General features: G+C 43.3%; 1 protein-coding gene across 11 annotated transcripts in view; it reads left to right on the forward strand.

Moving 5' to 3' along the window:
* Positions 1–37: 37 nt before the first annotated feature.
* The window catches only part of TRAF3IP3 (TRAF3 interacting protein 3), a 37568-nt gene continuing 14491 nt past the window's right edge, over positions 38–23114 (forward strand). The window contains exons 1-9 of one of the 11 annotated variants that reach the window (XM_033152925.1): positions 9109–9461; positions 11342–11417; positions 12518–12563; positions 13404–13806; positions 15059–15194; positions 16266–16323; positions 16700–16724; positions 17624–17653; positions 20349–20444. In XM_033152925.1, the coding sequence (XP_033008816.1) occupies positions 13465–13806; positions 15059–15194; positions 16266–16323; positions 16700–16724; positions 17624–17653; positions 20349–20444 (687 nt within the window). In that variant the 5' untranslated portion in view covers positions 9109–9461; positions 11342–11417; positions 12518–12563; positions 13404–13464. Of the gene's footprint in view, positions 684–1026; positions 1080–9107; positions 9502–11259; positions 11269–11341; positions 11418–12517; positions 12564–13403; positions 13807–15058; positions 15195–16265; positions 16324–16699; positions 16725–17623; positions 17654–20348; positions 20445–23114 lie in introns of those variants that run through there. The other 10 variants (XM_033152924.1, XM_033152927.1, XM_033152921.1 and 7 more) reach the window with 10 other exon arrangements.

Here is a 23114-nt window from a genome sequence, read left to right on the forward strand (position 1 = left end):
CACATCTTTTTTTAAAAAAAATTGAATTGTTGGCAGAACTCAGAATGATGGAGGACTTCCTGGTTGAAAGCTTACAAAAGAAACCTCTATTCTACTGCCACCTTAAAAGCTTGACTGTCACAATGCTTGAGAATGGATGAACGTTAATTTCTTCTCAAGTCAAGGAGTTCTTAATCCAAAAGGTATCATGGCTGATGCCGTTATATCATGGTTGACTCAGTCCCGGGGTGCAAACCACAGTCCCTTGGAATGAAGTACAGGCTCAAGGCGCCAAAACTGATAACAGAAATTCAGCAAAGAACTGTTGCTGCAGTCTCAACGACAGTGAAAGAAATACATTGACTGCCCAACCACAATGAGGTCAAACTATTATACCATGAACCTGCTTGCAGAGTTCTGGGCTTCCTGTCTCCTCCCTTGTCATATCAGAGTAAGACAGAATGAGAGACAGAGAAAGAGAGGAACTAGGGTAAAGTGTTGTGGCTTATATTTCCTGTTTTGTTTTGTTTTTTGGTTTTTTTCAACAGAGCAGCAAAGTGAAGCCGTCCGAATGAAAATGACAGTTGCAGCATGTTAGTACTTGATAGCTAAACGGGCATCTTCTCGTTTGTGCCTCAGCAAGTGAAGAGCCAGGCTTCTCGGATCTTGTCGAGTTCACTCAGGCCCACCATGGAAAAGCAAAGGTAAGGACTTCCCTTGTTCGTAATGACCTTCCATTTTCGTTTGTGGATTATAGAAAGCAAACGTAATCTACAAAAAGGAACATTTTGCTTTGAGCCTCTGGCAACACAATTGACAACGTGCAGCCATAACATGAGCAGGCATAATTTCCCCTGATTAAACTGGTGTGTATGCGACCATGCCTGCAAGGGAAAGATAAAGGGCATCTGTGTTCATCCGAGGCAAATACTTTGGCCAAGAATGGAAGAAGGAAACCAATAATGTGATTAAAAGGCCTCAGCAATGTGCCCAGTTTTGTGAGTTAAATAAAGAGAGTACTTCTCACCTTCATAGTATGGTTTGAATCTAAGCTTTTTTCCCCAAGCAGCTACAAAATAAAGTAATGGCGTCTGGAGAAGGTAGGTAGTTGCTATGCTCTCTGTTGGGGGGGGGGACTTTTTGCATAAGTTTTTTGGGGTACAGAAGTAATTCATATACTAGGCTGAATGGGCTTCAAAATCCTTGTTTAAAATATTGTCTAGTTTTAGACTTTGAAATGGATTGATTTTGAAAATAAAGAACTGGTTATTTTTAGTATAAAATTACATGATATGTGTGAACCTTCCACTTTTTAAAAGGAACTCGCAGGAAAAACCAAACAAACTATGACTGCAGTGGTGGTGGGCATTAAGAGGTAGTGAGGTAGTGATCGCCATACTTTTCTCCCCCCCCCCCTTTATGGCAGTTAAACACTTACGGCACACAGCTTTTATTAATTCAAGCAAGGAGAAATAGCAACTTTTCATGCTGTCTCTCAATCTAAACTGGACATAGCAGAAAATAGAAGAGGGGAAAGGTGGCATGGAACCAGTGAAAGAGAATGAAGATGAAATAACGTGTCAGCTAAATAACTAGACCTTTGGGTATAGGGTGGTATACAAATTTAATTTAATGGTGATTATAATGTTAATAATAATAATGTAACGTATCTCATTCAGTAGCAATTCCTCATTAGGACATCCCACCTGAGAATTTTGCAGGGCCACCCCCACCAGTAGGAAATGAGATGCACCTGCCTCAGGTAGCAGATACCGGGGGACGGCGGCAGCAGCCCTTGGTTGTTCCTCCTAAGACAAGCCTGGCCATTCCCCTCTGTTGGAGGACAGAGCTGTGTTTGCTACATGGCATGCCTTTGCCTCTCTGAAGCGGCTTGCTGCCACACATGTTGTGCAGGACACTGAATAAAGATTTAGCTGCCAAGCTTCTAGGCTTGGAATGCTCAGGGAAGGACATCCTGTACTTTACCTTAAACAGCAAAATGTCTTGGTCCAGCCCTGGTATTTGGCTCATAAAAAACACAGAAAAATCAGATGAAGGGAGGGGGGATGTACAAAGACAATCTGAATACAAGAAAAAAAGCAAGGAAATTGCAAAACAAACCAATTTATGCCCTCAAGCAGGAGCTTTAGCACAGTGTTGCCTGTCTAACAACCATGTGGCAAATGCAAACGTGAATATATTTTGTGTGCGTGCAAAAAAAAGAAACAATTAAATTTTAGTGGCAGGGAGACGAAACCTGAATTGCTTATTTCTACCATTTTATCTAATCATTTGTGAACATCAAATATGGTGGCAATAAATGAACAACTTATGGAACACGTATTGCAGTCCCCACTAATTGGCTGCCTCGTGTCATAACAACAGAATTGTGGATAAGAAGCTGGCCAGCAAGGACAGATACTTGTTCAGATTTTGCAGCTTTCTGTTATTTAAATTAATACTTTATTATATCCTATAATTATTTCTATCCTGCCTTTTAGGATATAAATCCTATGAAGGAAGGTTTATCGCAAACATATGCCTTGACTTTCTACTTAACCCTGTCTGTATACATTGTGCTTTTAATATTCTGTTGGGAGCCACCCAGGGTGGCTGAGGAAACCCAGCCAGATGGGCATGGTATAAATTATTATTAGTATTAGTATTAATCCATTTACCTTTATAAGGCTATCCAGTAGGCCAATGACATTGTTCAGTATGGGAAGAAGATAGGTGCTCAGGCTGTGAGTGGGAGATAGAGTTGAAAATGAAGAACCAATTCCTGAATGGTTTTTGACAAAAAGGCTATTAAGAATACAAGTAAAATTAATCCTACCAAATCAAATTTAAAAAGGCAAAACATACTGCTTATTGTGGCTCCTTGATAGAAGCTTTTTCACTAATCTTGCTATTCTTCATGTTATCTCATTGGACTAGCAATAAGCAACAAAGGTTTTGGTATAGACCCTATGCAGATTGGCGTTCCAAGCACGATGAATTTTGCTAGGTGCAATCTGCCTCCAGTTTCTCAATGCACTGGAGGCAGATTTCCTGAAGTGCTAAACTGGGAAATAGGGACTGATAATATATATTGGATAGAGTTTATACTACAGCAGAGCTTTCCAAACTGTGTGTCACAACACATTAGTGTGTCGGCTGCAGTGTGTAGGTGTGTCGCACGAACGCTCCCGCGCTTTTCCTGGGGCTGGAAAGGGGTCAGTTTAACTTCCGGTTTGCTAGTAAAACTGAATTACTGTACCATGTCATGAAATTATGCATGTCTGAAAAGTGTGTTGCCAACATGAAAAGTTTGGAAAGCTTTGCGCTACAGCAATGTAGCCGGTAGGGTTATGTGCATGAACAGCATAGCCCTCAGCAAGTCTAGCCAATGTAATGTCCCTCCAGATACTGCTGTACTACAACTCTCATCATCTGTGAACACTGGCTATGCTGGAAGGGCATGATGGGAGTTGGAGTCCAATAATACCTGGAGGGCACTTCTTCTGCACTACAGTCTTCCTTTTAGATCATTCCAGCAATACTGATCCTGATAATTTCAGATTGTCATGAAATGTGAGATAAGTCAGGTACTAAAGGACTGAAGATGGATTTAGACTGGTGAGCTATCCAACCACATAATATGTGCTTGATACCTACAACCCACTCAGGGCCTAACTATCTCCCATGTTTCTGAAGTCATTGCATTCAAAAGGGGCATTAAAAAAGCATCCAACTAACTATCTCCCTAAGCACTAAACGTAAAAACTGTTGCACATCTCTCATACTTTGAGAAATGATTCATTTGAAAGTCATCCTGTGAGCCTGCATTTCTGTGGTTGGCTAGATGAATGTTTCAAGTCATGTATAAATTATCCACCCTTTGTGTTAACTCTTTCAATTGTTTTAAGAGACTATTCCCATCTAAGAAGGAAATACTTTTACAAGAGAAAGAATGAAAATGAAGTCAACCATATACTTATTTTTAAACAGAGATTGCATTGCACATCGAAACAGGAGATACATAATGGGGAGGAACGACTTTGCTTTTTGAGATCACACATGCACAATCACATATACAGTGGTGTCCCGCTAGACGAATGCCTCGCTAGACGAAAAACTCGCTAGATGAACGGCATTCGTCTAGCGGAAGCTGCCCCGCAAGACGCAAAAGTCAATGGGGCTGCCTCGCAAGACAATTTTTTTTTAGCGCGAAAACCTCCGTGCTGCATTGCCGCTTCGCTAGACGAAAAATTCGCTCTACAAAGACACTCGTAGAACGAATTATTTTCGTCTAGCAGGGCACCACTGTACATTCATCATAGAATTTTCCTAATTTCACTGGCTCCTGCCAGAAGTGGCCTGAATAACATGCCCTCCAACATTTCTCCAATGAAAATTGGGACGTCCCATTTCATAATGATTATTTTACTATTTATACGCCACACATCTTACTGGGTTCTCCCAGCCACTCTGGGCAGCTTCCAACATATATAAAAACATAGTAAATCCTTCCCCATACAGGATTGCCTTCAGAAGGCTCAGGGGTCAGATAATTCCATACCCTCCAACATATCACCAATGAAAATAGGGACATCCTATGGAAACGTGGGACATTCCAGGATCAAATCAGAAACCAGGACGGCTTCTCTAAATCAGGGAAGTCCCTGGAAAATAGGGACACTTGGAGGGTCTGGGATATTGGATCCAGTATGTGAATGTGTGGCAGCTGTCTTCTTTGGTAGGCCGCAATCATGTCTCTTCTAAATCCAGAGAGTGAAGCTTGCTTTGAATAATATTAGTTAAGCAAAGTACACATTCCAGCATGCACTGTGGGTGCCTCTATTTTTTCCTCAGTAGAGAAAACAGCAGCTTGAGGAGGGAGCAGCTGAGGTTGGGGAAAACTACTTCCCCAGCATTATTTCTCCAGTCCTATTAGAGGAGAAGAGACTGGGTTGTTTTTTTAAAGAGAAAATCCATGCCTCAGGAAATCCATTCTCAAAGTGTAGTTTGGCCCTGGATGTTCAATGGGTATACAGCTGTGCCTAGCATCCAATATGCACTGACCTTTCGACTAAAACAAAACCCGTGTTGCAATACAGAATAATCTGCTCAAATTCAGCCACAACACGTGGCTAATAAGTATGGTAAATGTATTTTTAGTAATAGTTAGAATATAATCCAAAATTTACGAATCATAAACATCATTATATAATGTATGTATAAGTCCATAGACAAGAAATAGTCAACGTGATGAATTGCTGTCAGGGAATACCACAATGCAGGCAGAATGCCTTTCAATAGATAATGTCCAACTTTATTGTAGTGGTGGGTGCTCCAATGTGTAGAATTCAATAATGAACAGCAAACAAGCAGAACAGTGTTTCCAGATTAAGTCAACTGTGAATCTTGGTCAGCTAATAATAAAATTAAATACATTACATACAGTGTATGAAAACAAAAATAAAAGTGACCAACCTGCACATTAGATAATAAATTAAAAAATGAACAAATGTGGAATACTGTGGGGATAACCAACTTCTGGGATAACCAGTAATCCTGGAGAGCCTGCTCCCACTGGTTATGATGGGCATAGCTGTCAAGTATCCCGTATTGGCCGGGATTCCCCCGTTTTTAAACGCGTTTCCCGCTGCTGTCCCAGATGACTCAAAACCCCGTATATTCCCGGGTTGTGTGAGAAAATGGATGGGGTGCTTTGGGGCAGCGCCCCAAGAAACGTGCCCCCCCACTCAACAGCTTGTTTCGCTGTGACCCCGCTGCTGCAGAGAGGGGCGCGAGGGGGCTCTGCTGCTATCGACCACCGCCACTCCTCCTCCTCTTTCTCCTCCCGCCTCGCTGCTGCTGCTGCTGCTGCTGTGAATGATTGATCTGCCAGCTCCGAGCCGGAGGAAGATGCTCTCCCGCTGCAGAAACAGGCGTGCCTGAAGGGGGACCCACCACATCTCCTGCTGCCTCTCCCCTTTAACCCCCCAGCCCCAACATCTTCATCATCCTGCCCTTGCAAGGGATGCGCAGCTGGTGCCCTGCCTCAGCCGCCATTTTACCGGGGCCTGATGTCAGCGCTGACGAAACGGCTTCTTCCTCCGCCGCTGCCTCCCGCTGCTGCTGCCGCTGTTGCCCCTGCTTGGGAAAATGAAGCGACACCCCCCCCCATTCTGCTGCTGCTGCCGGTGGGGGTGTTAGAAGGAAGGGCGGCGCGGAGCGCTGCGCACACCGCAAGCCCCCCCCAATCCTGCTCTGCACCTGAGACGGACAGCGATCCAGGGCTCTCGCCGCTCCAGGGCATTTCTATTAACTGCTGACAGCATAAGCGCTGCTATGGGGTTTCTAATCCCCCCCCCCACTTCCTCCCTGCAGAAGGAGAGTTGGCTTGATGCTGCTGCTTCTACCTCCTGTTCGCCGCCTCCTAGCAGGGAGCTGGAGCTGCCCCTGGACCCCATGGTGCAGGGGGTGCGGAGGAGACTTGCTCCAGGAGGCTATGGGGGAGATTCCCCTCGGGCCGACTCCGTAGCCAGACTCCCTGTCTTCTCTACATAAGGGTTCCCCCACCCCCCCAGCCACAATCCTCTCCCTCTTCCCTCCACCCCGCTATTTCGAGGGGGGAGGTGGGGGCAGGGAGGATTCAAACTTGGACTGACGTTGGTGGCACCTCTCGGCTTAGGAGAGGGCAGGCACAGGAGAATCAATGAGGGCAATAGAGGGGCGCTGCCAGATAGTGTGCCACTAACAACAGCAGCGGGGGGAGGAGCCCTTGCGACCCTTCCTGCCAGATAGTGAGGCGGCTTCGCCCCACCCCTCCTCTTTCGTCACTCCGGCCAGGCTCCGCCCACTTTTGCTTCTGATCCCTTATTTTCAAATCCGAAAGTTGACAGCTATGATGATGGGTCCGCTGGTTATGAGGTTTTACTGAAGGTTGTGAGATGTTTTCTGGAGTTCTGAAGGTTGTTACGAAGGTTTCTGAAGGTTCCGAAGAGGAGAGGATAGGCAGCGAAAAGAATAGCAAAAGGTGCGGCCAAAATAAAAATAATAAATAAAGAGACTGCAGTCAATGGTTGGGGTGCGCTCTCCCAACTACACTCTGTGCTTTCCTTAGTTTCTCTTTCGTTTCTCTCTGTGCTTGTCTCGCGTCCTCTCTCTTGTGTTTTCTGAGCGCACTCGTCATCGCTAACAGAGAGCAGGGGCCATTTATTGATAAACTGAACAACGTTTGCATAAACCAATCATAACATTGCATTAATCTGTGTTTCTGGGCAGGAAACAGCTTTCGGCCGTTACTGAGAAGCTTCCTGGCGCACTTTCTAGCAGGCGTAGAGGGATCCAGGCAGCAGTTACCAGCCGGATCTCTTTTCTTTCGTGCATTAGCGCGGAAGGTTTTTGTGAAGCGGCAAAGCGCGGGAAGTCCCAAAAACGTATTCCCACAGAATACATACCAAATAATTTCTAATAAATTATCCATTCAGGTAAATGGGATACTTACTAGTAATACATTTACCAAACTTATTAGCCACGTGTTGCGGCTGTATTTGAGTTGACCTTTCGACTGGCAAGCGATGAGGGAATGAAGGTGGGCAATTTACCAAGTGCTTAATGCTGGGAAATTTGTCAGTTTCTTATAACGTGCTAAATAAAGCACAGTACGCTTGAAGTGCAGCAGCACAGAGGCCTGTGGCTAGCTCTGTCACACTCTGCAACTGCTCTTACTTCACCCACAGTCATTAACCAGTTGTGCTGCTATGGTGTGACACAACCTATCCCTCCACATATTGCTGCAGCACTTTGTCTCTACTTCCTGGTTGCATGTTAAGGGAAGCAGATGATTCATATGTTCTGAAACTGCAAGTCTATATATATATATACGTATGGGCTAATGGTGTTATTACAAAAAGGTGGATAAAGTATTTTTGAAGTTGTTGTCTTTCTCTTAGGAAAAAAAATCTGCCTTTAAGAAAAGATGGTGCTGCTCTTAAGCTTGCAAAATCCTCTGTTGATTTGGGCTTTTGTTTGGTTTTTAGCCTATAAAGCCATATTGTGTAATGTTGTAAATTATCTAGGGTATTTTATATCCACAAGTGGTTTTTTAATTAGCTCTGTAATTGCTATGTGCTATGGGTTGCTAGACAATCAAGTCTGATCTGAAGTCTCCAGGTGGAGTGCAAGAGTACTACTACTACTAATAATAATAAATAATATTCAACCTGGCAGGGCCTGGCTGCAAATGCCAGTATTGATGCTCTGAGGTGTCGGCCCTCCTCTCCTCCCTTCTCCCAATTAATCTCCATCTCCAGGGCTCACCCTTATGACACCATCAGGGGCTGCCTCCAGGTCTCAGGTTCTGGGATGCTCCTGACCAAGGAATGCTAGCAATCATAATCACAACCAAAAAGCCAATTCAAGATGGAAGGAAACCCCTAAAATAATGTTCACTTAACACCAAGGCTTTTTCCTGGAGGGGCGCAGGGGACACATGCCCCTAAACATTTTCTGAATCTCAGTTTGGCCTCATTGGGCAGTATTTCCATATGAGTACCCCTAAACATTTTTAAAAAGAAAAGAAAAAAGAAAAAAAGCACTGCCTAACACATTCAAATCAAGGCGATTCTTTTTCTAGGGCAATTTCATTTTGCTGCTTTTTTATATTTGTTAGCTACAGTAAACTGAGAATTTTTGAACTGTATACAAATGTTTTAAATAAATTGTAAATGCACATACTCCACCCCTACACTGAGTGTGGAAGATATTTCCTCCCAAATATAGTATTATAGCCCTGGGCATTAAATATGAAAGGGCAGGGTATAAATGAAATGAAATAATGGAGTTGGTAGAGTGGTCTGTACCATTTCAGACTGTGGGGACTGTCCCATTTTTTTATCCCATCCCCACATTATCATCATTTTCAGCACTATTATAAATTGTCGGTTGCTTGTAAAAGACACCAAAGGTCTCCAAGCAACTTATTTAAGGCCGTAAGCAAAACTGCATACCGGTATATATATATTTTTAGAAAAATGGCATTCATAAAAAATAGAAAAGCAAGCCCCAGTGACATTTTTTTAACAGGAGGCAATTCACCAGCAACTTGGAATGGTACAGCCCATTTTGAAGCCAAACAGGGCTGCACCCCACATTCATTCTGCTGTGGTGTTTACATGGGGCTCTTACCTCCAGTTTGGAAGTGAGGTGAGAATCGCTTCATCTGCCAAGGGGACAGACTCCCATCTGTCTGTGATGGGGGTTTTGACCTAAAGAGAAGCTATCCTGGTGGAGCAGGCCTAGGAGTCCTAAAGCCTAGTAAGCTGGAGGCCCAGAGCACAGACTTGGATGGAGGACATTGCCGAGTAGCCAGATCAAAATGCTGCAGCCAGAGATAAAGGCATCAGCTGGGAGAGGGGCCACTTTTTAAGCAGCTGAGTGCAATGGACACCAATTACGTTCCCTTACACACCTTCCAGCTGTGCATCAAAGAGGTAACAGTGCTTATTTTATTGCAGTGTGGTGAGACTGTAGGTAGGGATTGTGTTTATCTCTCTCTGTGTGTGTGTATATAAATATAGCAGTTTTTTAAGGTGATTATTTATTTTTAAAATAAGGATAATTGATTTAAAATGAAATGTAAATTTCAATGCAAACATTTGATTTGTACTTATAATTGAGTACCTGGCTTGTGTGAGAACATTGCATTTTTGCCTTTCTCTGTAAGAGCTAAGCTACAGGTGGTGTTAGTTACAGGGTTTGGCTAGTTTTATGTTTTTAACTCATACCTTGGGGTGGGGCTGAGCTGGAGCAGGACCATGGCATGGGGAAAAGGAGGATTTAGACCCCCTCCTCCAGTTGGAATCACACCCACCTATCATGCCTAAAATATAGAATAAAGCCAAAAAAAATTGACGCACACATTACGTGTCACCAGCAACAGAACTGAAGACTCCAACAGCATCCAATAGAAAGGCGGATTGCCTGTTGACGTCATCAGACCTGCGCCAAAAAGAAAACCCCGTCCACCATTTTATAACTGCCATCTGTAAGCACCCAAGGACTTTCTGACATAAACTGCTTAGGGGGAATTGTGGAAATAAGACGGAGCAGGAGGCAGGGCAGTTGCGGAAGAGAGGGGGGAGGAAAAAAATGCGGGAGCAAAATAAGCCGAAGGCTGCCTGAGGTCGCAGTGAGTAAGACCGGCTCTGAGGGGATTTTGTCGCTGGGGTGAGTAATTTTGGGACTGGGATGGGGGAGAATGCTCTTTTTAATGGCGTAGAGCATGGGGCCAGTTAATTGTGAGGAGGGGGTGTTTGTGGGGGGTTGCGCTTTTACAGTAAAAAAAAACCCAGAGCAAGGCCCGCAGTAGGCCTCCATAAAGTGGTCAGTGCCCTCACTTAAAATGGCCACCGCAACTTCGCGTGATGAACACACACAGTCCCAAGTGATCAATACCACCGGATCGGCCCCTTGCTGACCCCTACTCTACAGGGACAGGGAAGAACGAAAACAGGAGCTTCCAGAATACTTTCGGGGTCAGAATTTAAAAAAGCAAAAAAAGCAGAATTTTAAAAAGCAAAAAAACTGGCCATTATTTCTGGAAGTCTGGGCATGTTAGGTCAGAATCTAAAAAGCAACTTAAGTTCACAAAAGAGCCATTACACTATACTAATGGATTTAAAAAAAACAACTTTTAACTTTTCATTGAACAGAACAGATGATCCCCTCCCTTATCGTCTCTCACGAACTGCTTTTGAAACACCCCTCAGTTTTACAAGCAGTTTTACATGCAGCAGCTGCTTGAAAAAAGCAAGTTCTGTAAACCCTTGGGCTTACAAAAGCTAGCTTCGTAGTTCTTTGGGTCCTGGCCTTATTCAGAACTTCTCCCAAAAGAATGTTGGGAACTGTAGTTTTTAAGGTTGCTAAGAGGTTTTAAGAAACCTATTCCCCTCACATATAGTTTCCAGAGTGATTTAACAATCAATCCCTCTGTATCACCCTTCAATGACACAATAAAACATCAATATAAAATAAAATACAGCCCAAAACAGCAAGAGCAGCAGTTTAAAGCAGTGTAAAAGCCAGACCCAATAGATATGCTAAAAGTCGGGAAGAATAAAAAGATTTTCTCTTGGTGCCAAAAGGATAATAATGTTGGTATTACTTGAGCATCACTGTAAAGATGGTTCCAAAGAATGCAACCACACCCATACATCCTGGTTTCTGCTTGCCTTCTTCAAACTGCAGCACAGAGCATCTGTTGAGAGTGCTTCCCTGCCCTTGGCAAGCTGCTGAGTTGTAAGTAATATAACTCTTCCAATGATCAAAATAAAACAACAGTCACCTTGATTGCCATGTGTTTAATTCCCAGTAGGTGAAGCCTCCGCAGTTCACGGAAACCTTCCTCCACATTGGTCAAACCCAGAAATCAAGACTCCAAGAAAGAGGTAGGTCGCAGGAAGAATTGGACCAGATCATATGAAACACACACTGAACCTGTGAGATACTTGGAATCTGCAGAACCTTCTGCAATAAACTTTTTGAGCCCTTTGCTCCTGTTTCCCTGATTATGATTCCTTCTTCATCTTGGGTGCCACACATTGGTCCACTTTTACTCTTGGTTTTTTTCTCCCATGCCCACATTGCTGCTTTCTGCCATGTTGCTAACTAAGCTAGGCTTAGTATTGCAAAACTGAGACAGTTAGGTAGATATGAGACTAGACAGCCCTTATAAAGTACCTGGGACCTAAAGCTTGAAGTGCTGTAAGCATCAAAAGCAGCACCTTGAATTGGACTTGGAAGTGAACTGGCTAACAGTGCACATTTCTCAAAACTGTCAAGTTACGCTCCCAGCAAGCCATTCCACTTAAAATCCTGGCTGTTGCATTTTAAACCAGTTCCAGCTTCCTAGTCCGCATGGTCAAGCATACTGTTGCAGCTAGATAACTGTTAAACTGGGGAGGGTATGGACAGAAATAAAGCTCTGCTAGCCACTAAATTGTAGCGTAAGGCCAACTCTGTTCTAACCTTCTTTCCTGAATGCCTCGCATGCTCACATGATCCTCCTTTCAGCCACCATTCTTAGAATATGCACAGGGATTATCCCACTGGCTTAAGGGATGGATAAGGGTGTTTTGTTTTGTTTTTGAAGTTTGTTGAGTTCTCCTTCCCCCACCCTCATTACCCCGTTTTCTGTTTCTGATGGAAAAGCAAACGTCCGAATTGTTTCATATAGTTGACTCCCTAGGACAAATTACATACGTACTTGTAACATATGAGCCATCAAGATTTTAATGAGGGAAGGAGGAGGTTAATAACTCACTCTTCATATAGGCACAGGGTAACAAGGTAATGCCAAAACAAAGGCATTCATTCTTCTGGCTGAATTCTGGCACAACCTGCCTATGTAACTTGGATTAAGTCTGATAGAAAACTGCCTTTAGCTGCAGTTTTCGGGCTTTAGTTTGTAAGCCTTCTTCAAAGTGAACATAAATATATTTAACTGTATAGCATTAAACAATAGAACATGGCATCCCTAATCCAACAGCCTTTGGACAGTGTGGAGAATGGAGAAAGTAAAGCTACTACAAGAGGTAAGTGGTGGCGGAGTTTTTTAAAGGAACAGTGGCATGCCTGCTCATTGTTACAATGAGCTTTGCCTTCAGAATTTATCATCTTTAGCTGTTCCTTTGATGACTGCCAAGCAATCTGCAAAGCACACTCTCTGCAGCCCTTAAATCTAAGCAGAAGGTGATATGTAAAATGCATTTGGAAGAAGACACCCACTTTCAAAAACTGCAACTATTGCAGATATCTGTGCATTAACCAGTGATTTTCCTAGTTCAAAAGCTTTACAAAGCTTCAGGGAGATAAAAAAAAATACTCAAAATATTGGGCACTACGTTGGATTTCTTTTGCATTTTAGTATACATTAATTTTAGTTTCATTGAAAAAAAATTAAGCAATTTTTAAAAATCACATGCATTTTTTAAAAAAACCGTATGGAATTTGCATTTTGGTCCAGCATAAAACTTTTTTTGGGGGGGGTGAGGGTGAGTGGGAAGGTTAATTAGATGAATGATCCTCTTTTAAAATATCATTCTAGGATTTTCCCACATGTTGTTGAAATCACAAAAGACTTGAATAGCAGGAGAACAGTAAGGTCTGTAGCTTTTAAAATAACCCTGCTCAAGTGAAGCAGTAAAATTTCCATAATATGCAATATGATTTGAACAGTACAGTTTGCTTCATCTTCCAGAAGCTCAGAATTTAGTTACCCTGCCCTCATGACAGCATATTTGATTTTACGAAAAAACGTTTTCATTTTAGAGTCAATTGCATCCTATTCCATAGATATATTGTGTGTATTATTGTATACAGAAATCTCCCACAGCCTAACATCCTGCTAACTTCTGTTCTCACGGTTTCCCCAGGAAGGTGACTCTCAAGTGTATTTGGAAAGTGTTCTGCACTTCCGCGTCTTGTGCCATCAGTATGATAAAAGAGATTTTCAAATCCCATGGCGGGCGTGGCCCCAGGCATGAAAGTTATGAAGAAAAATATGAACGCCGGCAAGAAAAGCGAGAAAACCTGTGCAGGAGGAGGAACAGGACCACATGCCGTCTCATGGATAAACGCCAGAGCAAAGAGGTCAAGGAGCTACTTCAAAGATGCCGAGAAAAAGTGATCCTCAGAAGAAGAAATTTAATAATGGAAGGGCCAGGAAGGAAGGAAGTGCATTTGACTCCTAACACAGACATTTCCCTGGTTCCTGAGAAGAGACCTGGAGATTTGTGGGAGAGATCAGCATATCTGAGATCATTGCCTGCTAACCAGGTAATATCCGAAAATGAGGGCAATGGGGCTTTCTCCCTGCACAGGGCTACAATTCCCAGAATTCCCTGTGAAGAGAGATTGATTGTTACAACTCAGAGAATTGTAGCTCCATGAGATGATGGGGGTCTTTCTCAGCATCTATCGCAAACTATTGTTCACAGGATTCTTTGTGTGAAGCCATGGTTGTTAAGGTGGTATAATAGTGCTTTAAATGAATGATACACATGTGGCTTTAGTGGCCCATTTTCCTTGAGAAACAGCTGCATCTCAGTGGTAGAGTGTGTGCTTTGCATGCAGAAAGTCCCAGATTCATTCCTCGGCATCGCCAGATAGGACTGGGAATATCTCCTATTTCGAACCCTGCTGGAGAGCCATTGCCCATCAGTGTGAACATACCTGAGTTAGCTGTATCAAAGTTCTAACTGAGGCAGCTCCTGGTGTTTTATAACTTCCTGTTGATCAAGGCTGGAGGATTACTCATGAATAGCCTCTGGTTTTATCTTTTGTTAAACTGCTTAGAAATCTTTGGATAAATGGTGGCATTTACAAATGTTTCAAACAACCATGGCAGAAAAAAATGACTTGCCAACTCGATTTAGCTAAGGGCAAAGCTAAAATATTTGATTTTTATATAGTGTGGTATGATTTTACCTCATACACAAATCAAACAGCTATTTATCAAAGCCTTTATTCAGATTATGGGAAAGAGACTTAAGTGCAAACTATAATATGGTGATGACTGTAAATCTCCAAGTTGCCAATGGATATTACACACAGGGCTTACTACTTAAGAGGGAATCTATATTAAATGTACTACTTCCTGTTAGTAATTACAAGATGTAACTCTGCCGTTCTTCTTTGTTTTCACATTTTGGAAATAAAAGAATCAAAACAAATCTTTCAAATAAAAAAATTAGTCCCTGATTAGCTTTCATAAATTACCCCAGGGTCAGTTTCTTTTCTTGTAGTCAGAAAGCTTCAATTACCGGTGATGACGACGACAGTGTTTTGTTTTCGTTAATAGCAAAGTAGTGCTATTTTGTCACTTAAAAAATAAAATAATGAGAGGAAGCGAACCATTTAAGTCCCACCCTTCCACGGGCAGACAATGTGATACTGGGGCAATTTAGAGGTACCGTGATTTGGCACTAATGCCACCCAACTTGTTTTCAGTGTGGCTAAGACATGACATCATTACTCAAGCTTGAGACCAATATGTTGAAGAGAGACATGTTCTTTTTTTTTGTTTCAGGAGTCTTGGGATAACTGTACCTCTCAGCTTCATACCAAATCTGTGCAGCATAGCTTCACTGACACTTTTGCACATGGCAACTTGAACTCCTCTCCTGAAAACATGTTCACTGTGAAAGTTTACACAACCTGTAAAGGTGAGACTCCACAAACTTTGAAATCAGTTTAGCAAAAACTAGTATGCAACTAGGGACGCGGGTGGCGCTGTGGTCTAAACCACTGAGCCTAGGGCTTGCCGATCAGAAGGTTGGCGGTTCGAAACGGGTGAGCTCCCATTGCTCGGTCCCTGCTCCTGCCAACCTAGCAGTTCGAAAGCACGTCAGAGTACGAGTAGATAAATAGGTACCACTCCAGCAGTAAGGTAAACGGCATTTCCATGTGCTGCTCTGGTTTGCCAGAAGTGGCTTAGTCATGCTGGCCACATGACCCGGACGGCTCCCTCGGCCAATAAAGTGAGATGTGCACCGCAACCCTGAGTCGTTCACGACTGGACCTAACAGTCAGGGGTCCCTTTACCTTTAGTATGCAACTTATTTCTAAATTACAGTGGTACCTCGCAAGACGAATGCCTCGCACAACGAAAAACTCGCTAGACGAAAGGCATTCGCTAACGAAAGGGTGACTCGCAAGACGAATTTTTCTATGGTCATGCTTCGCAAGACGAAAATTTCAGTGCATTCCTATGGGAATTAAATTCCTATGCATTCCTATGGTCGTGCTTCGCAAGACGAATTTTTTGCAATACGAAGCGACTCGCAGAATGAATTAATTTCGTCTTGCGAGGCACCACTGTATACATAATTCTGTTTGAACTGGTTGGACATTCTTTCAGATAATGGCAAGACTTCAAATGTCCACTTACTTAGGTAGGAAAAAGCCTCACTGAACACAATGGGATTTATTTCCCATAAACATGATTAAAATGTTGCCATTAAGATGCAAACACTTCCATTTCAAAGACTGGAATGGGAGTATTTTTTCCCCTCTGCTGTTGCTTTCATAAATAAACAGCATACATAAACAAAAAAGGTGGTGGGAAACAAATTGATTGGCCAACTGTGTGTTTCCTTTTAAACCTAAAAACTGAAAGTTTGTGCCACACTTCACTAGCTACTTCCAAAAATAAGAATAAATTTATCCAAAGTGTCCAATCATATTTAACTTTCCATTGTTGAAAGGAGTTATTTCTTCATTTTGTGTTTTTACAGGTACCCAAACCACAGATGAGTCGAGTACAGTAAAGAAAAGCTCAGGCCAACAGACAGAGTAAGGAAGCACATTGTTTGTTTTTTGTATAGACACATTTGATGATTACCTATACTATTCACTAGACACTTTTGATTATTTACCACTTTCCTACGGTATCATTCTTTGCAATAGTGGCACATCCTCTTCACTGGTGGAGGAACAGGCGTGCAGCAGGAGCGTACCTCCCTCGGTGGCACACTCCTGGTGCGGTGCCATCGTGGCTGCCCTCCCCCCACGCTGGGCGCCATGCCCCTGTAGGTGGCACGCCACGCCCCCGGAACGCACGCCAGCCCTGCCCCCGCCTACTCTCTGCCATCCCCCCCCACCCGCCGGAGCTTGAAGCTCCGCCACAGATCCTCTTTTGACACAGTCCTCTCCTTTTTTTCTTTTTCAGTTGTGGAACAGCAGTTTTAGATAAGGTATGGAATACAAGAAACGTGAAACCTATTGTTTTAAGACATTAATGATTGATATACTCTGTGTAGTAGCACAAACCAGATCCTAGAGATAAAATATATTTGGTGGTAAAGACGATAGGCTGCCCTAAACAAACCATGCAATCACCTCTGTACATGTGTTTCCACTTTAGCTTATAGTAATATTTTCCTTTTCTGCTGCCTGCTTGGGATTGCAAAACAACCTCAGCGGCATCATACCAATTTGAAACTGGGTTTTGGGAATCCTTTAAAAATACTGACTAAGCTCTGGAAAGCTTCTCAAACAAAACAGCTTATATTATATTTTGATGGGGTTGGGGTTGAGCTGGGTGACCTCTAGATCCCTTCCTTGTGAGCTTTTTAAACATATAATGAGACTTTCCTTCTCTGCTGCCTGTCTGGGACTTCAAAACAGTCGCAGGGTAGGCAATTGTTAAGGGCCACTGAGCCCATGCAGTGTCTTGTATCTTGGATAAACCTGGCCAGGTCATATCACTGTGCTGCAGCCAATTGTGGATTATTCTCCAAGTCAGCCTCCTCTCCAGATGTTTTGGGATACAATTCCCACCAGACTGATGGGAGATGTAGTCCAAAACATCTGAAGCACACCAGGCTGGGAAGAGCTGCCTTTCCCAGTAGTCTTTGTATCATAGAAGGCTTTGCCTTGAATCCTTCTTATCAAGTACCCTTAACTTTGCAATGCCCACCAGTATCCATAGCCTAAACACACTAAATGTTTGGTCTGACTGTTATCTTGCCAAGACTACAAGCTTCGTTTCGAGGCTTGCAGATTGATAGTGTCTGTTTAATTTCCTTGACATACGCTAACATTGCCATGTTCAACTCAAGTAGAACTTTAAATCCATTTATTTCGATTTCAGGAGATTATTCAACTTTCTAACTACCTCAAGGTGAGTAATTACGGTAACACTAATTTGGGACATTTTTCAAGAAGGGTTTTGCCAGGACTTCTTTGTTTCTTCTGAAAGGACTTCAGTCCTTCAGATAGGACCATAACTGTAAATGAGACATGCACCAATTAGGAAAATTACCTCAGATTTTCTGTGGACAGATTTTGCTTTTGCTCTCAGAGTCTTCACGAAAGCATTATTTAGAGTCAAACATTTCCTCACATTTGGTGCCTTAGCAGACACCTTGAAGGCAATACCAATGGAGAAAAGTTAGTGTGTGGCTTGAGGCCTTGTGCATATTTTCACTAGGTAAGCTGCCACCCATTTTCCTGGACATTGGATCACGAATAGTGTTAAGTATAAAAACAGACAGTTAGATTAATGGATTAATAATATTTTAAAGTATTTTTTTTTAAAAAAATCCCACCCCACATGATTCAAGCAGCAGGTTTAAAAAAGAAAGTTTAAATTATTTAAAATGGAATTAATTGCTTTGCCTACAGTACATACCTGGTTCAATCCCTAGCATCTTTAGGTGAGGTGAGGCTGAATGCCTGGAAAGTCCCTGCCAGGCAGGCAATGTAGACAATGCCGAGCTAGATGTTCTATTCATGCAAAGCCAACTTCTCCCTGCCTACTGCATCACTTCTTGCAATATCCTTTGCTGTTCCAGAAGGTCCCCCTACCATCAGAAGCATCTTTGTAGAGGGCATAGGAAGCTGTAGTACATGGAGAGTTGCAGGGATTGATTAGCAATAACTAGTTGCAAGGGGATGCGGGTGGTGCTGTGGTCTAAACCACAGAGCCTAGGGCTTGCCAATTGGAAAGTCGGCGGTTCGAATCCCCACGACGGTGAGCTCCCGTTGCTTGGTCCCAGCTCCTGCCAACCTAGCAGTAGGAAGCACGTCAAAGTTCAAGTAGATAAACAGGTACCGCTCCGGCGGGAAGGTAAACGACATTTCCATGTGCTGCTCTGGTTCACCAGAAGCGGCTTAGTCATGCTGGCCACATGACCCAGGAGCTGTACGCTGGCTCCCTCGGCCAGCAAAGCGAGATGAGCGCTGCAACCCCAGAGTCGTCCGCAACTAGACCTAACAGTCAGGGGTCCCTTTAACTTTAGTTGCGAGTAAGTGCTTTCTGCTAGTGCAAAACCACATTTTATAATCATCATCATCATCATCATCATCTGCAGTTTTGCACAGGTTTCATCAACCAGTCATTAAAATGCCATTCAATTTATTGCCGAGCAGTATGATTGTGTATGTATCTACTCAGAAGTGAAACCTTTTGAGTTCAGTGGGACTTATTCACATGTAACCTTGAATAGGATTGAAGTCTACGAGTTGCTCTGTTGAGCAGCAGCCTTAGTCCTTGGAGGTGGGGAAAGGTCTGAAAACCTAGAAAGCTTCTGACAGTCATTGGAAAGGGCAAGCTAGAGGGACCAGTGGTCTGATCTTAACCCAACACTGGGATTTCCTTCCGAAAGCCTAACAGGAATGATAACAGTGGTGTGCAGGAAATAGCATCTCAGGCACAGATAAGTGAAGATAGAGGAGAAGATTTGCTGTTTAAAGGTGGCCCCTTGCGAGCAACAGGGTCAACAAGTGCAGGTTGATAAGCCGGCTTACAGGAAGCAAGTGTGAAAGCATGTGCAGAATCAGAGCCCCATAAGAGATTTGGCAAATGCAGGGTACCTCTTTTGTGTGAAGCAGTCAAGCTGTTCTGAACCAGCCTAGCAGCAATTTCTACTGGGAGATTAAGGGAAACCTCATTACTGACACAGCAGATGGGTGTGACATCCACACCATACATTTAATAATAATAATAATAATAATAATAATAATAATAATAATAATAATAATAATAATAATTTTATTTATACCCCGCCCTTCCCAGCCAGAGAACCGGGCTCAGGGCGGCTAACATCAATTAAAATCACAACAAAAAACATAAAAACGATCAATTTAAAATAACAGATTAAAATACAAATTTAAAATTCAATTAAAACTGCAGGTCTCAATTTCAAAATAACCCACCAATAAAAGATGAAGCATAAATATTAAACAGAAACCAACCCAAAGGCCAGGTGGAACAGCTCCGTCTTGCAGGTCCTGCGGAAAGATGGCAAATCCCGCAGGGCCCTGGTCTCCCGTGATAGGCTGTTCCACCAAGTCGGGGCCAATATTGAGAAGGCCCTGGCCCTAGTTGAGGCCAACCTAACGTCTTTGTTGCTCGGGACCTCCAAAAGATTATCACTTGAGGACCTTAAGGTCCTACATGGGACATACCAGGAGAGGCGGTCCCTTAAATACGAGGGTCCCAAACCGCATAGGGCTTTAAAGGTCAAAACCAGCACCTTAAACCTGATCCTGTACTCCACCGGGAGCCAGTGCAGCTGGTAAAACACTGGATGAATGTGGTCCCGCGGCAAAGACCCGGTAAGGAGCTTCGCCGCGGCATTCTGCACCCGCTGGAGTTTCTGGGTCATTTAAAGCACATGGCTTACCCCAAGGAATCCTGGGAACTGTTGTTTGAGAAAGGTGCTGGGAATTATAGCTCTGTTGGGGACAAACTGTAGTTCCTGGGATTCTTTGGGGGAAGCCATGTGCTTCAAATGTATAGTGTGGGTGCATTGGGGAATAAGTACACCTTTTGCACACTTTGCTGGGCCTGATTCCTCCTTTCCTTTTTTCAGGAGGCACTTCATCGGGAGCTACTGCTGAAGCAGAAGATGGCCATCTTACAGGAACTTCTTGCCACGTTGCTGCAAGCGGCAGAAAAGTCTTGGAAGGTACTGATTAGCCATGCTGAGATTATAGCAGGTGACAGGGTGGGGTGGTGACACTCACCTTATCTCTTGATTTGCCGTAATGCTGCTGTTTACCAGGAGGTAGAGTAGTAGGGACAAGGCACCTACACAATGTTATCACTGTCTTACCCAGAGTGATCAGATGCAGATGGTTCATGGACCTTTCATTCTTAGGCCCAGGACATTCCTTGTGCAGAAGAGACCATTTCAATAGGTGCAGTGCTCTGTTGTAACAAGGTGTGCTTGTCAGAATCTCCCTTTCTAGGCATCTACAAGAGGGACAACAAAAGTACCACATTCCAAATATGAGTTGAACATTTCCTGGTAAGTACGCTTAAGATTTCTGCGGGTGGCACTGTGGTCTAAACCACAGAGCCTAGGGCTTGCCGATCAAAGGTCAGTGGTTCGAATCCCCACGATGGGGTGAGCTCCCGTTGCTCGGTCCCAGCTCCTGCCCACCTAGCAGTTCGGAAGCACGTAAAGTGCAAGTAGATAAATAGGTACTGCTCCGGCGGGAAGGTAAATGGTGTTTTCGTGCTCTGTTCTGGTTCGCCAGAAGTGGCTTAGTCATGCTGGCCACATGACCCGGAAGCTGTACGCCGGCTCCCTTGGCCAGTAAAGTGAGATGTGCTCCGCAACCCAGAGTCGTCCACGACTGAACCTAACGGTCAGGGGTCCCTTTACCTTTACCTTTATGCTTAAGATTTAGCCATGCAGTCATATGCACCAATGTTCAACTTGACCTTGTGTGCAAAGACGGCTTATCTGCTTTCCATAGAACAAAGCTCGAAATGCATAAAAGCATCAGGTGTTTCAGATAAAAGCCATGGACTTAGAAACTATAAGCATGGTTCAAACTGACAGAATATCAGGATTGTGGTTTATTCCTTCCTATCCCACCTTCTCTGCTTCCTTCTTACCTGGCTTTTATTCTGTTTGAAAAACTTAATTTAAAACACCCCATTTTTATTACCATTTATTTCAGGGTGGTGGAGTAGCACCCTGAAAATTAGAAAATGCATTTTTTAAGTGCTTGAGGCTTGTATTAGTCTGTCCACTCAAGTGCTTCATGTGCCACCACATTTGTCCAAAGTGTGTAAACAAGGCTCACAAAAAAGGAGATTGTAATTGGAGCCTTTCAGTGACACTTCAGTATTGCAGAGAAGTCTCACATCCTGAGAGTGACTTTGCCCAGTATCACTTCGATGACTCCAGTCCCTGTTTCACTATGATCAGACTAGATAACCAGAGAGTAGGAGTCTTGCTCCACGCTGGAGTGCCTTCATGTGGGGCAGAGGGCAGGAGAACATTTGTGCTCATTTTATATCAAGTTTTTAAATTTTAGGTCAGTGTTAGTAGGTCTACTAGAAGTGGGAACTCACTCTGTTGAGGTGCGGGGAAAACGGTTTACCAAAACAAGGGAACGATCTTTAAATAGCAGGCCATTTCTGTACTGGGCTATTGCAGTGCATGTGTTTTTTCTGCAATATCATAGGCCACTTGGAAATAGGTGCCTATAGGAGCCATACTCCTTTTGAGAGGAGGAATTAAGTTTTCATGGATTCAACAGGGATCATATTGAAAAACCACCAGACCAGTAAAAGCACATCCTTTTATGGGATGGAAGAAATGCGTTTGGGTTGTTAGCAAGAATGGTCTTATTGTACTGCCCCCAAACCCCACAAAATGTTAGGTCCTCTCTACTGCCTAAACAGCTTTTCACAGGTAGACAGGTAGGCAGCATTGAAAGTTAAGCCCTTAAAATGCTGCAGGCAGTTTAAAAACAAGAAAAGCAATGCAAAGTAGTTTGCCCAAAAATAAGACCAGCAAGAGCTCTGTCAGAAGAGAAACACCAAATAATATGTACAGTTTGATGCTTTTGTGGTTTGAGACTTCCTCTGTGAAAGACTTCAGTCAAGCTTCAAGAGGAGTGAGGAAAAAAATGCTTGACACCCTCACTGGCAGGAAGTCTCTCTGAAACCTCAGCTTAGCAACAGGTGGGTTTGCACTTCGCCTCTCAGCAGTGGTGTTTCCACTGCAGCCTTTTCCCTCACAGCTTACCTCTGGAGAGGAACAAATAGCCTGCTGCTGGGATTTCAAAAACAAACACAGATTGGAAGCTTTGAGATTTGGCACAGCAAATGTCAGATGAGAGATGAGTTAATTAAAAAATAAGAGCCTCTTTAAAACCGTAGGTGGCATCTAACATTTTCAGTGCCTCAAAATGTCTAAGGAGCAAACTTGACGTGATGCCTGTCTTGTAGTTTGCTCTGCCATGTTTGATTTTTAAAGAAATAAGCAGTTGGCACAGAGTCAGGATCAGTTGTGTAAGTGAGGGGAAGCTTTCACCCCTTTGTTTCCACTGTGGTCCCACAACTGGAATAATAGATTCCAAGGGTGTCCAATGTGGTGCCCACCAGATGTTGTTGGACTCCAGCTCCTATCAGCCCCAATGAACCTAATGGTCAGGAATGATGGGATTTGCAGTCCTAGGCACCAGCTCCATTAATTTTGAGCATTGCTCTTCGGAAAGCAGATTTGCCATTTTGCACATTGGATTAATTCACAGGGGTATTTCCTAGGGATCTGAGCCATTGTTTTTGTGCTTAATCGCAAGCATATTAAGAAATGCTCCAGTCAGGTTTGATGTGC

This window comes from Lacerta agilis, chromosome 6, assembly GCF_009819535.1.
Source record: "Lacerta agilis isolate rLacAgi1 chromosome 6, rLacAgi1.pri, whole genome shotgun sequence".
Lineage (NCBI taxonomy): Eukaryota > Metazoa > Chordata > Lepidosauria > Squamata > Lacertidae > Lacerta > Lacerta agilis.